A 16811-nucleotide genomic window follows, 5' to 3' on the forward strand; every position below is an offset into this window, starting at 1 on the left:
AAGAAAGAAAGAAAGAAAGAAAGAGAAAGAAAGAAAGAAAGAAAGAAAGAAAGAAAGAAAGAAAGAAAGAAAGAAAGAAAGAAAGAAAGAGAGAAAGAGAGAGAGAAAGCGAGAGAGAGAGAGAGAGAGAGAGAGAGAGAGAGAGAGAGAGAGAGAGAGGGAGAGAAAGAGAAAGAAAGAAAGAGAAAGAAAGAGAAAGAAAGAAAGAAAGAAAGAAAGAAAGAAAGAAAGAAAGAAAGAAAGAAAGAAAGAAAGAAAGAAAGAAACTGGTAGAGGGCTAACCTTGAATAAAAAGAGCTGAGGTATTGCTCCCAGGCCCTGCGTTCAAACCCCATGACCAAAAAAAGAAAAAAAATAAATGTAGGGTAAGATGCTAGAATATTCCTCCCAAAAGCTGACTGCCTTTCATGAACCTGGGCCTCCAATCCACATCCTTGACTTTTTAGCATGCAGTTTATCTGACCCTAATCTGGCCCATGCCCCTCACCTGAAAAGAACTAAAGACAAAGAGAAGAGGCCTGCTCAGGTCACACAGGCCCCCCGAAACAGCCAAGAAGGTAAAAGAAAACTTCAGAAACCAGGGTAAGATAGCACAAAGAACATAGCATAGGTTCTACCAACTCAAACCAGCGCTGGCACCTTTTCTGCCCCGGATTGCTGTGTTCATTACCCAGCATGTTTAGAGGGCAAGGCAGGACGCTGAGAAGGTTGGCTGAGCACTGGGCACTGAAGGGTTCCACAGCACAAACACAAGAGGAATCTCAGGACCCATTTTCCAGATGATGGTATGGAGACTGGGCAGTTAGAGGACTTGAGGCAGGAATGGGCGGAAGTCCACCTGCCCCAGAGCAGTGACTCTCACCACCACACCAGCTCCTAAGCACATGGTAAGGCCTGTCCCAGCTGGAGGCATCATCAGAACCAACTGTGTGACAAGCTGGGTGGTGAAGGGCAGACAGTGGTATGGCCTCATCACATCACCCCTGGCCCTGCAGGATCTCTGTCTTGGAGCTCTAGCAATGCCTCTCTCTACTCTGGAGTTGTGAGCTCTGCTCCAGGACAGCTCCAGCCTACACCTCATCCAGCCATCTCTTCCACTCCCTGACTTGACCAGCCATTGCCCACCAAGTCCCATCTGCACAGCTTCGCTCTCTTTTATTTTGGTGCCCATATTGGGACTTGAAGTCAGGGCCTGGGCAGTGTCCCTGAGCTTTTCTACTCAAGCCTAGTGCTCTACCACCTTGAGCCACAGCTCCACTTGCAGAGTTTTTTGGTGCTTAATTGGAGATAAGAGTCTCACAGACTTTCCTGCCTGGGTTGGCTTTGAATCGTGATCCTTAGATCTCAGCCTCCGAGTAGCTACGATTATAGGCGTGAGCCACTGGTGCCTGGCTTGCATCCACATCAGAATTCCCTTGCTCCTTCATCCGGGCCTTCTCTCCTCTCCCAAGAGACCCTCGTTGTGGGCTGAGGAACTTTTTGATGCCAGGGTCAGACCTTGCCTTTCTGGCTCAGCCCTCTCTCTCCAGGGCATGTAGGCCTCGGAGACTTTTCCCTCAGCTCCTGGGAGCATCTCCATAGCCCTCCCCTAACATCAGATTCCCCCAGGCTTGCAAGATGTCAGGAGTGGCTCTGGGTATGACACACATTGTGTCCAGCCAGCCCAGTTGGACTCACATCTCAGTAACAAGTGCCTGGCCAGAGACCCATGTCAGAACCTACATCAGAAAATGCTGGATCAAGTACAAGGAACATTTATCTAGCATGTGTGAGGCCGTGAGTCCCACCCTAAGTGACGCAGACATAAACAAATGAACGGATGAATGAATGAGTGAACGAATGAATGAAAATGTTGGTGAGCAAAGGGCTATGCACACTAAGGCTGCTGCCTCCCCATCCAAGTGCCTGCTAAGCCAGATGTTCCCTGTACCCCACAACTCCTGTGGAACTCCTAAAGTCTGTCTGATGCTTGCCTGCCCCAGGAGGTCTTCTGTGGCTTCATTGGTAGCTCTAATTTTTCTGGAACCCTCCCTCATTACTCTGGGTTGGAATGATTGTGTCCTGGTGGGTTCCCCCTTCCATCAGGCTATGACTCATGTCTGACACTCCAGAATTTGTACAAGGCCAGGCACGCAGCAGCTTCGGCATTATTCTCAGAATGAATGAGCAAAGCAGCCCATCAAGAGAAGAACCAGCGCCCGGGAGAGAATAATATTGGCTCCAGGTCCTCAGAGAGGAGGAGTGTAAGAAAGATACTCTCCTGATGTCCTCCCCCTGACCACTGTCCTGGCTGCCCCCTCCCCCCCAAAAAAGGGCCTGTCTCCTCTTTCCCCAGGGACAGGCCACACACATCCCCTGCAGAGGTGCTGAGGGCTCCCAGACAGCCCCCAGGGCCCCTGGGTAAGGCTGATAGGAAGTGTCTGGCTTCCTGTGTGCAGGCCATCTGTCTCCTCTACTGCAGGCTCATTGGCCCTCCTCCAGAGGGACTCAGAGTCCACTTTACATCAGGGGTTCCCTGGGGATCAAGGGAGTGACTCTTATCACTGGCTGTCTACAGGAATTTCTGACACCCCGTGGAACCCACTGGAAATGGTCTCTGAACCTCAGTGTCTCACAGCTCTAAGCTGACCCAGCTCCATGGTTCCTATGACAAGAGACGCACCGGTGGCTCATGCCTGTCATGATAGCTACTCAGGAGGCTGAGATCTGAGGATTGCAGTTCAAAGCCAGCCCGGGCAGACAAGGTCATGAGACTCTTATCTCCAATAAACCACTCAGAAAACCGGAAGTGGCGCAGTGGCTCAAGAGGTAGAGTGCTCACCCTGAGCTGAAGGGCTGAGGGACAGCGCCCAGCCAGAGTTCAAGCCCCACAACCAACAAAAAAAAAGAGAGAGAAGCTAAGGGCCAGGGACTTAGCTGCTGTGTAAGCAAGGGCACCTGGCAGGTCAAGGCACTAGGCCAGCTGCTCAGGGAAGTCCTTGCTCTCTAGGTCCGGTGTGAATTTGTTTGTCACCCCCTGCCTGGCAGGGGACAGCAGGGGGCAGCAGAGGAAGGGCCAGGCTCTGAGCCTGACACTCTATCCCAGAGACATGCTGTGAGTTTTCTTACCATCCAAAGGAGAAAAATAAGTCGCTGCTGGTTCACATCTGTAATCCTAGCTACTCAGGGGGCTGAGATCTGAGGATCACAGTTCAAAGTCAGCCGGAGCAGGAAAGTCTGGGAGACTTATCACCTCCATAAAACCAGAAGTGGAGCTGCAGCTCAAAGTGCTTTAGAGCACTAGCCTTGAGTGAAAGAGCTCAGAGACAGTACCCAGGCCCTGAGTTCAAGCCCCATGACCAACCAAACAACAGAGACTCCTGGAAAGGGCCTGGCATGCTGCTTGGTGCAGAAGGGATGCTTGATGAAGTTGTTGACAAATCAAGGTCCCTCCACTTCTGCTTTGCCACTGTCCTTGGCTTGTTGCTCAGATAGGGAGAGGAATGGAGCTTCAGAGCCCAGTCCTCAAGACTCCAGCTTGTGCTTTCCGTGTGACCCTGGCCTAGTGGCTTCATCTCTCTGATCCTGTTTCCACATCTCCAAGACAGATACCAAACGAGTGGGTGTTTGTCAACACACTAGGGACAAAAATGACCATTCTAGTCTATCATGAGTCAACGATTGTACAAGGTGCCCAGAGGGAAGAGCCAGTTTCCCAGGGTAGCCTGTGCCTTCTCCTGTTGCAGCAGTGGTTTGGGTGCTGATGGCTTAGTCAGTCAGAGGTGGTTGGGTGCCTGGGTCATGCCCCCCTGCTCATCTGTAGTGTGACCTGTGCTAGTCAGGGCGGTTCTCCACCTTAGGGGAGCTAGCATGGGCCAGGGTACTGCTCAGGGAAGTCCCAGCATTTGGGGCCCTCGGTTGATAGCCACTGCCCCTCCCCCCCCACCCTTGTGTCACTCACCAGGATGGTTGTGACTACCAATGTCTTGTTGGCCAGCGTCTGTGACAGGTTGATGTCCAGGGTGGTGGCATTCATGGCTAGGGTCCGGTTAGAGTACCATACCCCTATCTGGGAGTGCAGAGAGGGTATCATCAGTACAGGCCCCACCCCTCTGCTTCCCATCAGGCCTCTGGCCTTGTCCCGGCCTGCTCACCTCACGGTGGCCCTGCCGGGATTTCTCCAGGATCCGTAGAGTGTAGTTGGTCCTCTGCCCTTTGCTGTTGAATTCGACCCGTCCAGTCAGCCCATCATACTCTACCTAGCAGGGCGGGAGGTGGGGCAGAGGGAGGGGAGGCAGGGCCCAGAGATGGGCCAAAAGGCCCGGCAGACACAAGACATCCATAGAGAAAGACATACAGACAGGAGAAGGAATGGAAGAGAAGGGACCAGGAGGGAACACAGAGAAGAGAAGAGAAGAAAACACACACAGGGCAATCAGTGGAGACAGCACATCCCAGCACGGACAGGACAGCAGGAGTGGACAGATGTGGGGGGGGGGAAGGGGAGAGGTACAGAGATGGGAATGGAGGTGGGGGAGAAGGCAGAGGGCCACAGGGTGGACACAGTGAGTGTCCCTTCCAAGGTGGCTGCTGTCCTGCCTCCCCCTCGCTTCTCCTCCTCTCTCCCCTGCTCCTGGCTCACCATGCGCAGGTAGTTCATGAGGCTGGTCCCGTGGGGCCAAATGTTGGCTGAAGTACAGGCCAGCGGCTTGACACCGATCTCCTGGCTGCGATTCAGCTCGCGGACAGCGCTCACTACCACGTGCACGGCGTCAAACATCAGGGCAGCCGAGAGCTAGGGGCAGGGACAGAAGTGAGGAGGGATGGGAGAGAGGCAGCCCGGCTGCAGGGAGCCCTGCAGGCTTCTTACAGTGCTACCCACCAGCCCTCAAGCATCCTCGCAGGAGAAGGAAAACAGTGGGTCATGAAGGAGGAAGGGACAAAAGACAACAGTGGGGCCAGAAACTGGTGGCTCAAGTCTGTCATCCTAGCTACTCAGGAGGCTGAGATCTGAGGATCTTGGTTCAAAGCCAGCCTGGACAAGAAAGTCCAGGAGACTCTTATCTTCAATTAACAACAGCAACAAGAACAAAAAGGAAATGGAGCTGTGGCTCAAGTGGTAGAACACTAGCTTTGTTGCTCAAGGATGGTGCCTAGGCCCGGAATTCAAGCCCCAGGACCAGCACAAAAGAAGGAAAGAAGGAAGACAACAGTGGGGAAAGGGTAGATACTATCCAGCCTATTCACAACCATAATCTATTTGGGGAAATGAATGTCTGAGAGTTTGTCTGATTGGCCAACTGTGGGAAGCAGGTGGCTCTGAGCTGCATATTATTTCTTCTTCTTCTTCTTTCTTCTTGTTCTTGTTCTTGTTCTTGTTCTTGTTCTTGTTCTTCTTCTTCTTCTTCTTCTTCTTCTTCTTCTTCTTCTTCTTCTTCTTCTTCTTCCTTCTCTTCTTCTTCCTCCTCCTCCTCCTCCTCCTCCTCCTCCTCCTTCCTCCTCCTCCTCCTCCTCCTCCTCCTCCTCCTCCTCCTCCTCCTCCTCCTCCTCCTCCTCCTCCTCCTCCTCCTTCTTCTTCCTCCTCCTCCGTCCCTGAGCCTCTCTGAGCTCAAGGCTAGCGCTCTACCACTTGAGCTACAGCGCCACTTCCAGCTTTTTCTGTTTATGTGGTGCTGAGGAATTGAACCCAGGGCCTCATGCATGCTAGGAAAGCACTCTACTACTTCTTGACTACATGGCCACATCCCTACCTTGAGCATCAGTTTCCTCCCTTATACAATGGAGATAAGCTGGGCACTGATGGCTCACTCCTGTAATCCTAGCTATTCAAGAGGCTGAGATCTGAGGATCACAGTTCAAAGCCAGTCTAGCCAGGAAAGTCCATGAGATTCTTTTTTTTTTTTTTTTTTTTTTTTTACATCTGTCATGGGGCTTGAACTCAGCCTGGGCTCCGTCCCTGAGCTCTTCAGCTCAAGGTGAGTGTCCTACCACTTGAGCCACAGCACCACTTCCAGTTTTCTGGTGGTTTATTGGAGATAAGTCTCATGGACTTTCCTGCCAGGGCTGGCTTTGAACTGCAATCCTCAGATCTCAACCTCTTGAATAGGTAGGATTACAGGTGTGAGCCACGGGCACCCGGCCCAAGGGACTCTTATCTGCAATAAACTACTCAGAAAAAGCTGGAAGTGGCACTGTGGCTCAAAATGGTAGAGTGCTATCTTTGAACAAAAGCTCAGGGACAGGGCTGGGAAAGTGGCTCAGTGGTAGAGCGCTTGCCTCGCATGCCTGAGGCCCTGGGTTCGATTCCTCAGCACCACATAAGCAAAAAGAAAAAAAAGCCGGAAGTGGCGCTGTGGCTCAAGTGGTAGAGCGCTAGCCTTGAGCTGAAGAGCTGAGGGACAATGCCCAGGCCCAGAGTTCAGGCCCCACAACCAGACCCCCCCCCCAAAAAAAAGCTCAGGGACAGCCCAGATCCTGAGTTCAAGCCCCAGGACTGGCACAAAAAACACCACAGAACACAGCCTTGCTCAGTATGGTACCCAGCTCAGTGAGTGTTCTCCATATACTTACTGTGGGGCAGTGATGGATAGTAGGTTTTATGCATGTGTGAATGTGTTTGAACTAGGCCAGGTTGAAGGACTAAGGCTGGGCTGTTGGGTGTAAGCAGGGTATACATCAGCATTCGTCTGTCTGTGTGGTGTCCTTACGTGCATGAGTCTGGTTGTACAATTTGGCATCTATAGTCATGTTTGTGCATGCAGCACTATTTCAGTATCTGTTTTTGTTTTTTTTTTTTTGTCAGTTATGGGGCCTGAACTCTGGGCCTGGGCATAGTCCCTGAGCTCTTCAGCTCAAGGCTAGCACCCTACCACTTGAACCATAGCGCCACTTCCGGCTTTTTCTTTTTTCTTTTTTTTTCTGTGGTGCAGAGAAATTGAACCCAGGGCCTCAGGCATGTGAGGCAAGCATTCTACCACTGAACTACCTTCCCAGCCCCCTAGTTCAGTATCTTATAAACAAGGAGGTGTCTGTGAATGAACACTCATAAGTATGCATTTTTTGCCTGTTTGCAACCTCTATTACTGGACACCTACTGAGATCCAGGTTGTTTTAGGCACCAGGGATCCAGTGTTGAATAAAATGGACAGTGATACCTGCCCTCACAGGACTCACAGCCTACAGGGTGATACAGTAAAGCCATAGGTGATTAAATAGAAGTGCTTCAGAGAAAAAAAAAGACAAGGGCCAGGTGCCCATGGCTCATGCCTGTAATCCGAGCTACTCAAGAGGCTGAGATCTGAGGATCATGGTTTGATGCCAGCCTGGGCAAGAAAGTCCCTGTGAGGCTCTTATTTCCAATAAACCACTCAAACACAGGAAGTGGTGCTGTGGCTCAAAGTGGTAGAGCACTAGCCTTGAGCAGAAGGGACAATGCCTAGGCCCCAAATTCAAGCCCCACAACCACCACTTAAAAAAAAAAAGACAAAGAAGGGGGCTAAAAAGTGGGCAGTTCCCCCTTTTTAAAATAGGGGGACTAAGGAAGGTATGATACCCAAGCAGACATCTGAGTAAACACCTGAGCTGAGAGGCAGTGGCTCGTTCTATGGGAAGCAGATGAGAGAGCATGTGCACAGGCTGGGAGGTATGCCTGTGCTTGGGGCCTTGAGGAACCTTCTGGAAGCGGGTGTAGCTGGAATGGTGTGGGAGGCAGAGAGAAGCTATGGGTAAGACTCATCAGGGGGCCATACAATGATACCTCTGGAGCACTGGAAGGTTCTGAGCACAATGAGTGAAGTCTGAAAGGGGATTTTTTTTTTTGTCAGTGTGGGACTTGAATTCAGGGCCTGAGCACTGAGCCTCTTTGTGGTCAAGGCTATGTGAGCCATAGCGTCACTTCTAGCTTTTGAGTGGTTCATTGGAGATAAGAGTCTCATGGAGTTTTTCTGCCTGGGCTGGCTTCAAACTGTGATCCTCACATCTCAGCCTTCTGAGTAGCTAGGAGGACAGGTGTGAATCACTGGCATTCAGCTTGAAAGGGAACTTTTTAAGTGTCTGTGTATGGCGGGTATCTTGGGTGTGACTGAAGTGTGTGTGTGTGTGTGTGTGTGTGTGTGTGTGTGTGTGTGTGTGTGTGTGTGTGTGTGTGTGCTCACCGCGGGGCCCGGGTAGGTGCTGGCTTCACAGTTCTCCCTCCAGGACATGTTGAGGCTGCGCACAAACTCAGGGTAGAAGGGGTGGGAAGTGTTAAACATGGAGAAGCCCAGGATGTTGGAAGAGTCCTCCACGATACCATCCAGATGCAGGATGGGGAAGTCCTGGAACAGAGAAGAGGAGACCATGAAGAGTAGGGCCAGGCTCCAGGTGGCACAGCCATGGTGAACAGGAGCTGGGGGCTGAAGGGAGTACTCACCATGGTGGTGAGGATATACTTGTAAAATGCTGAGGTCATGCCCAGCTCCGAGGCCTGGAGAGAAACAGAAGAGGCCGAGAGGCGGGGTGAGAGAGGCAGGGATGAGGGGCACTCAAAGAAAAGCAGAGAGATTTAGAGGCAGGCATGGTGAGACATGGAGATGAGAGAGGGCAGAGGGAGGGAGACTTTTCTCCCTTAGGTCCTAGCGTACTGACTAGTACTCTATGGGAAGCAGAGATGGGGTTGGAGGGAAGAATGTGGGCCCCTCAAATGCCTGCTGCTCCTGATGACAGACTTCCTTCTGGAGACAGGACAGATTAGCTCCAACTCCTCCCCAAAGCCACTGGGCTGGTAAGGAGGGTCAGAGAAAAGCACTCTGCCATGAAAGAGCCAATTCAAATAGTAAGGTACATGCTTTGAGACCCCTTTCTTAACAACCCTCAAGGAAAACTAGGCTAGAAGATCCCTCTCTACCTGGCGCACCCCCTCACAATCCCGACCTCCCACAAGGCTCAGCATGAGTTTTCTAAGGGACAGGATCTGGGCTGTGGGAAGGACAGGCTAGACAAGGAAAGAGACCACAGGCACACAGATTCATCAGAGGGACCAGGGGTCTCAGGGCCAGTCTGTCCTGTGATCTGGAAGGCTCTTCCCTAAGCCAATCTACATTCTCAGAGCCTCTTTACCCTTCTTCCTGCGGGCTTTGATCCCTAGTGACATGTGATTTTAACTGAAAATAAAAACTAAAAAAAAAAATTAAGCTAGGATCTGGTGGCTCACACCTGTAATCCTAGCTACTCCAAAGGCTGAGATCTGAGGATCATGGTTCAAAGCCAGCCCAGAGAAGGAAGGTCCATGGGACTCTTATCTCCAATTAACTACATAAAGCTGGAAGTGGAGTTTTGCCTTAAGTGGTAGAACACCAGCCTTGAGCACAAAAATCTCAGGGACAGTGCCCAGGCCCCAAGTTCGAAGCCCAGGACTGGCACATTAAACAACAACAACAAGAAAAACCTTATTATTATTTGCTACATATAAAAAGAAGGTCTCCACTGCTCTCTCTGAGGCTCTTGGACATTAGATAACTTGCTCATAGCAGCTCAGCTTTCTGCATCTTGGCTCTTTAGAGATGGATGGGAGAAAGGACCCACCTTTCGGAGGACAAGGTGGGAGATGGATGCGTTGGCATCGATGATGATGGTGGACACTTTGTCATCTCGGATCTCCTTGAGCAGTGGTGTGGGGTCTCGGCTGTCGTCCAGCATTCTCACTGACAGTGTTTCCTTGGAGATCAGGAAACCACGCACCAGTTCCTCCAATCGCAGTAGGCCTACAGGAAGGTGAAGCCTCAGGTTAGAGCCCTTCCTTCTGAATGCCCGGGCACAAGGTGACATACCATCTTCTTTGCTGGGCAGGGGATCTGCAGGTATGCTACGATGAGGAGGTGGCAGTCCCAGATGCTGCTGGAGCTCTTGAGACATGGGTCTTGTAAACCCAATCCTGGAACCTCTCCACCCACCCCTGCCTGATCAGTGGGATGTCTGATGTTGTATTTAGCATGTCTGCTCTTTTTTTGTTTTTTAGTTCAAATACTGGGGCTTCAACCTTGTGCTTCTTCTTTTTTGGTCATGGGGCTTGAACTCTGGGCCTGGGCGCTGTCCCTCAGCTCTTCAGCTCAAGGCGAGCGCTCTACCAACCTTGTGCTTCTTGTGCTAGGCTTTTTTCTACTCATGGCTGATGCTCTACTGCTTGAGCCATGCCTCCAGTTTTGGTTAACTGGAGAATCTCGACGATTTCTCTGCCCAGGCTGGCTTCAAACCGTGATCCTCAGATCTCAGCCTCCTGAGTAGCTAGGATGACAGGCATGAGCCACCAGCACTGGGTTTATACTCTTGCTTTCCTGATTAACCCAGGACACCTCCTCTGCTACTAGTTGAGTGAGCAGCAACCACAGCCAGAACTCTTTGATGGCAGCCCAGGCTTCTTCTCTTTCTCTCTCAACCCACCCAGCTTCTACCTTCCAAACACATCAACATCTATCATACCACACCACTGTCGCTGCCCTGGCTCAAGCCACTAACATCTCTTGCCTCTTGAAATGGCAAGAAACCATTCTCCACACAGCAGCCAGAGTGACAGGCACCAAGTCCTCTGACGTCACTTCCGCCCTCCATCATTCTTGCACCTATTCACTCTGGCCAGATGGACCTTGGCACTGCTCAGCAGTGACACTTCTGGCCTGGCTTTTTCCTCTACCTGGAACCCTCTTCCACCAGGACCCTCTTGACCTTCACTCCGATGTCCTCTTCTCCATGAGACCCCTGTGCACCGTTCCACTTAAGATGGTCCCAGGGGCCGGGAATGTGGCTTAGTGGTAGAGTGCTTGCCTAGTATCCATGAGGCCAGAAAAAGCCAGAAGTGGCTTTGTGGCTCAAGTGGTAGAGTGCTAGCCTTGAGCAAAAGCAGCTCAGGGGCAGTGCCCAGGATGGTCTCATCACTGTCTGCCAGATAAAGTGCTCACTTCACAGTGCATGCTGCCTCTATCCCGTCACTTCAGCAGAGGCTTGATGAGGACAACCACTGTGCCTGCCTCACTGGCTGCTCCCTCCCCCCTACCACCACCAACACAGGAAGAATGCAGCAGGCACTCAGAAAACCTTCTACAGGTTCCTGAGCCAGGCCCCTCTCTTAGGCTCCGCACCATCAGCCCACCAGACTCACAGCCATTTCACCTGAACATCTGCAAGACATGTCACATCCCACACGCATCCCTTTGGAAGGATTGTTTTCTCACTGTCCACACAAGCCTGATGCCCCGCCCCACCCCACCTCCACCCCGGTCCATTCTCCTTTCCAGCCAAGCCTGGCCAAACACCTGTGCCCAACCTACGTCATCTCCCTCTTGATCCTCTCTGATCTGATCGATTCTCTTCCCACAGCACAAGTATAACCATGTGCCCTCACCCTGCTCTGCTTGGAAACCTTCCACCGCTCTGCTCCTCCTCCCCTGCTTCCCGGCGTCCACACCAAAGACACAGGAGCATCCATGAGTCTCTCCTCTACCTCAACAGAACACCATCCAGCTTAAATGTCCCAGAAGCCCTTGCATACCTCTTACAGCGTGTGTACCACTCTGTGTCCCAACATCTCAAGGACCAGCATTCTCCCCTTGACCCAGCTCAGGAAGGAAACACATCTAACTCTGCTCCATGCCCACTGAAGGGCCTACGGGAGGGCTGAGCAGAACAGCTGCTTAGTCACCATCTGTGGACCCCCTGGGTCTGTTTGAATAGGAAAGGGATGGTGGGAGTGAGCGAGCACTGGACAGTGATGAGGTGGGACACCAGAGTTCCGAGGCAGGGACATTTGGGGAACAGTGGGGAACACAGCACTCAGTTCTCCTCACATTCAGCCTTGGCGCAGATCAGACTGGCCGAGGGATAGTTGAAGGACTTGAGGATTCGGGAAACTGCCAGGCTGACATCCTCGTTACTGGGGTATAGGCTGACAGATGCAAAGCGAAGGTACTGAAGGCGGGGTGTCTCCTCAGGACCCACCTTGATATGGGGAATCTGGACAAAGAGACAGAGAAAGTGCTTCTGTTTCCAGTTGCTCTTAGCTCTCCTCCCCCCCGCCCCCCCGCCCGGGACTGCTTCTTCTCCGTATGGCACCCCATCCCCATGTGTCTGCCTTACCTCCTTCTCCCCACAGATATGGCTCACGGTGGAGGCAGATGCTGGGCTGGAGGAGGGCCCCAGAACAGATACAACCCCCTTTGGCAGGATCTGACACACTGTGAAGGGTAGGAGAGATATGACAGAGTCAAGGACCCTCTGACTTTCTTGTCATACCCGCCAGCAGCCTACCCTGATTGGAAAAGAATCAGGACATGTAGAGCAGCCCATGGAATGTCTCTTCCAGCCTGGACCCACCAGTCTGGTCCCTGGCCCTGCTCAATGTTGTGTACAAAATGAGGAGGGATGGGGCTGGGAGTGTGGCTTAGTGATAGAGTGCTTGACTAGCATGCATGAAGCTCTGGGTTTGATTCGTCAGTACCACATAAAAGAGAAAAAGCTGGAAGGCGCACTGTGGCTCAAGTGGTAGATGTTAGCTTTAAGCAAAAGAAGCTCAGGGACAGTGCCCTGAGTTCAAGCACCAAGACTGGCAACAAAAGAAAAGAAAAGAAAAAAAAGAAAAACAAGGAGGAGGCTGGGAAGGTGGCTCAGTGGTAGAGTGCTTGCCTTGCATGCTTGAGGCACTGGGTTCGATTCCACATAAGCAAAAAGAAAAAAGCCGGAAGCGGCGCTGTGGCTCAAGTGGTAGAGCGCTTGCCTTGAGCTGAAGAGCTGAGGGACAGCGCCCAGGCCCAGAGTTCAGGCTCCATGACTGGACCCAAAAAAAAAACAACCAAAAAACAAGGAGGGACAAGAAAGCAAGACGGGACACAGCCACAGAGGGACAGGTCAGCCCAAGAGAAAACAGGGAGAGAAAGAGACACCTAAGTTCCATCGGGCCAGGCACTGGTGGTCCACGCCTATCATCCTAGCTACTCAGCAGGCTGAGATGTTAGGATCACAGTTCAAAGCTAGCCTGGGCAGAAATGTCCCAGTGAGACTCTTATCTCCAATTAACCACTCAAAAATTGGAAATGGTGCTGTGGCTCAAGTGGTAGAGTGCTAGCTTGGCACACAAAAAGGCTCAAGGACAGGGCCCAAGCACTGAGTTCAAGCCCCACAACTGACACACACAAACAGAAAAGAACATAAAAGATTACAAATCCAGGGCCTGGTTCTTCTGCCTTCCAACTTTTCATCCATGCTAACACTATGGTCCACCAACTCCTCTTCCCCTACATCAACAGCAAAGGTCCCCTGGGCCCCTCTTCTCTCCAATTACTCTTCTATTACAGCTCTTTCCCCTGCTTCTTTCACCTTCAACAAGTGTGTCTCAAGACTCAGAGGTGGGGTTGGAGGCCTGGCTCAGATGATTGAGTGCCAAAAATGAGTAAGTTGGAGTCCTGGTCTCGGACAAAAAAAAAAAAGACTCAGAGGTGGACCACTACTGTTTGTAATGTACCTTCTTCCTACTCTCATGGCAGAATTCTAACTTTTCCTGGGAGAAGTTCCCTTCCTCTCAATGTACATGCTTTCCAAGACGAAATGGCACATGACTCGGGCCTGGCCAGTGCCAGAACCACATCCTCTGCCCACAATGATAGCTCAGCGATGAAGATGGCCTCAAAGGAGATCAGAGAGAGACTTGCCCAAGGTTTTTTTTTTTTCCCCCTACAATTAATTCTGGTTTTGCTAAACTAGTGAAATGTGAGCTTTGAGCTGTTGGGGATCAACTTGCTACCAGCTGGAAAGGACATTCCTGCCAAATGAAGCCAACACAAAGCAAGACCCGGAGATATAGACAGAGAGATTTCTGGAATATCATTTGCACACCTAGGTCCAGCCATTCTCATTAACAACCCTGGGATACCATTTGAGTCCCTAGATCCAGCCCTGCCTGAAATGAGAGGCCTTTCTATTTGTTCATTTATCTGACATTCAGAGTTAACAAGCCATGTCATTTTGCATTTGTTCCAACTGGTGACCTTAGGTGTGCCTCAAAGGCATCCAAGTCAGTATTTTAGGGACATGATTAGGTGTCCCTCTGTCTCTCCAGAGTCCCATAAAATGAGGCAAGCACTGTACCACTGAACTACAGCCTCAATTATCCCCCCCAAAAAATCTGGGGGCTAGTGCTCTACCACTTTGAGCCACAGTACCACTTCTGGTTTTCTGCTGGTTAATTAAAAAGCCTCATGGGCTGGGAAGGTGACTCAGTGGTAGAGTGCTTGCCTTGCATGCATGAGGTCCTGGGTTCGATTCCTCAGCACCACATAAGCAGAAAAATCCAGAAGTGGTGCTGTGGCTCAAGTGGTAGAGCACTCCCCTTGAGCTGAAGAGCTGAGGGACAGCACCCAGGCCCAGAGTTCAGGCCCACAACTGACAAAAAAAAAAAAAAAAGAGCCTCAGACTTTCCTGCTTGGGCTGGGTGCAAACTGTAATCCTCAGATCTCAGCACTTGAGTAGCTAGGATTACACCAGTACTTGGCAGCTGTTTTGTTAGTTTGTTTTCTGTTTTGTTTTGTTTTAAATTTGAGATTAAAGTCTCATGGACTTTTTGTGCCCAGGCTTGCTTTGAACCACAATCCTTAGATCTCAGCCTCTTGAGTAGCCAAGAGTACAAGCATGAGCCACTAATGCCTGGCATTGCTTTCCCTCTCTTTAACTTTAAACTAGCCTGATCTAGGTTTCTGTCATATCTAACTAAAATATCAAAACTGAATACCTCATCTTGCTACAAATTGTTCCTTCTGTGCCTTCCATGGTGGTGAATGTTCTATCTACCATTTTCACAGACCAGATGTCTAGAATGAACCTTGCTTTTGGGTTCTCTCCTGATAGCCATTAGTTTCCAATCTTTGTCTCTTCTTTGTCCTCAAAGTTTCTCACATCTATCTCCTCCTCCCCAACTTCTCTTCCCTCTACTTTAGGACCCCCCAACTCAGGCACAGAGCATCTTCTTCACTTACCACCTAAATTCGGCCTCCGGGTTTACTTTTCAGAAGCTCAGCTTCCGGTCTGAACTCATAGATGGCTCCCCATGGCTTTAACCGAAGGTAGCATCTTTTATCCTGGCACTGCTGGGCCTTCTGGCCTCTAGGAGCTGAGCTATGAATTTTCCCATCCTTGCCTTCCACAGCCCTGTCACACTGTAACCCGGGAGTGGCTGGTGGTCCTATGAAACACACCTTGAATCCAGCAAGTCAAGATGACCTCAAGCCCAAATCCTGTCCCTTGGCCCTAAATACCATCCCTCCATCCCCAGCTCTAAACTCCAGGCACATGCCTGCAATGCCTCCTCACCCTCTGTCTTTATTTATTTTGTCAGTTATGGGGCTTGAACTCAAGGCCTGGGCACTGTCCCTGAGCTTTATCACTTAAGGCTAGTGCTCTACCACTTTGAGCCACAGAGCCACTTCAGATTTTCTGGTGGTTAATTGGAGATAAGAGTCTTATAGAATTTCCTGCCAGGTCTGGCTTCAAACCACAATCCTCAGCTCTCAGCTTCTTGAGTAGCTAGGAATACAGATGGGAACCACTAGCACCTGGCTCTCCCCTTCTATCATAGCATCCCTCAGATTATGTTCTATGATGTACCAGGCAAAAGAAAAAGGAAAAGAAAAAAAAGTCTAGGAAACATTTTAGCCCATTTTCCTTCTTGTAATATGAAATATACAGGAATCAATAAAGCTTCTGACAAGGCCTGTGGGGAAGAAAGCTGCCTAAAAACATGTTTATTTGTGGTACTAGGGATGAAACCCTGCAACTCCACACATACTAAGCAGGTGCTGTACCACAGGGGTATACCCCCCGAGTCTGAAAACGTATTTTAAGGCAGCAGCTCACAAAGGCCTACATTCACAGCACATCTGTTTAAACAGCATGTATGAGCATTTATTTGGTCCATCAGTATTCAACAGACGTTTCTAATGAAATTTTTAAAAAATGTTTTTTGTGTGGTACCAAAGAATCAAACCCAGGGCCTCAGGCATACTAAACAAGCACTCTACCACCCAGCCACATTCCCAGCCTTCAACAAACATTTCTGTACGCCTATCACGAAGCAGACCTGGATCCATAAGGCATGCTGGGAACAATGGTACTCTTTCCACATCCTGCTCACTTGTCCAAGTTCAGCTGCAATCTAGACTCCAAAACACCTTCACTGACCCACCCCTGAGCCCCCGGCTTCCCCGTGTGGGTCTCTATACCCAGAGCAGACTCCTCTGGGAAGGAGAAGATAGAGATACACATGAAGGAAAGAAGCAGATGGAGCCAGAAGAAGACAAAGCTGAGGCAGAGGGATGGACTGAGGGCCCCCGGCCTGCCCTGTCTCGCCCCACGCCCCCGCGGCCCCGCTCACTGGTGTCCGTGGTCTCGTACTGGCTGTCCCGCTGCAGCTCAAAGATGTCTACTTCCACTCGGGCCTTGGCTGGGACCTCGATGATCCCATTGATCTGCTCCCGGGCCAGGGCCAGGGCTAGACGCTCGCCTCGGCCACACACTGTCTGGTCATCCAGGATTGCAGCTGAAGGAAAACAGGAGTTGTGGAGACCAAACTCCTGGGTCCTGAGGAAGGAGGGCATGGGGGCGAGGTCCCGGACTCCTGGGCTCTGGAGTGAAGGTAGGTGGAGGAATTAAGGGTCTAGTCTCCTTGATCTGAGGCTGAACACCTGGGTCCAGGGGAAGAAGATGATAGAGGCTGGGACTCCTTGTTGCTGAAGAAAGATGGGACCCCCACCCCTTCCAAGGCTCCCAAGAATCCTGGGTTCTAGGGAACTGGCATTCCGAGGTTCCCACAGAGGAGC

General features: G+C 50.9%; 1 protein-coding gene across 1 annotated transcript in view; it reads right to left on the bottom strand.

Moving 5' to 3' along the window:
• LOC138813262 (glutamate receptor ionotropic, kainate 5) overlaps positions 1-16811 on the bottom strand; it is a 58913-nt gene that overhangs the window by 37110 nt on the left and 4992 nt on the right. Inside the window, exons 3-11 of the mRNA XM_070001568.1 lie at positions 16367-16531; positions 12085-12182; positions 11796-11961; positions 9541-9719; positions 8390-8443; positions 8133-8294; positions 4622-4774; positions 4134-4238; positions 3941-4048 (exon numbers count right to left, since the gene is read on the bottom strand). Of these exons, the coding sequence (XP_069857669.1) occupies positions 3941-4048; positions 4134-4238; positions 4622-4774; positions 8133-8294; positions 8390-8443; positions 9541-9719; positions 11796-11961; positions 12085-12182; positions 16367-16531 (1190 nt within the window). The remainder of the gene's footprint in view (positions 1-3940; positions 4049-4133; positions 4239-4621; positions 4775-8132; positions 8295-8389; positions 8444-9540; positions 9720-11795; positions 11962-12084; positions 12183-16366; positions 16532-16811) is intronic.

Source organism: Dipodomys merriami, unplaced genomic scaffold (assembly GCF_024711535.1).
Source record: "Dipodomys merriami isolate MVZ:Mamm:240054 unplaced genomic scaffold, mDipMer1.0.p SCAF_106, whole genome shotgun sequence".
NCBI lineage: Eukaryota > Metazoa > Chordata > Mammalia > Rodentia > Heteromyidae > Dipodomys > Dipodomys merriami.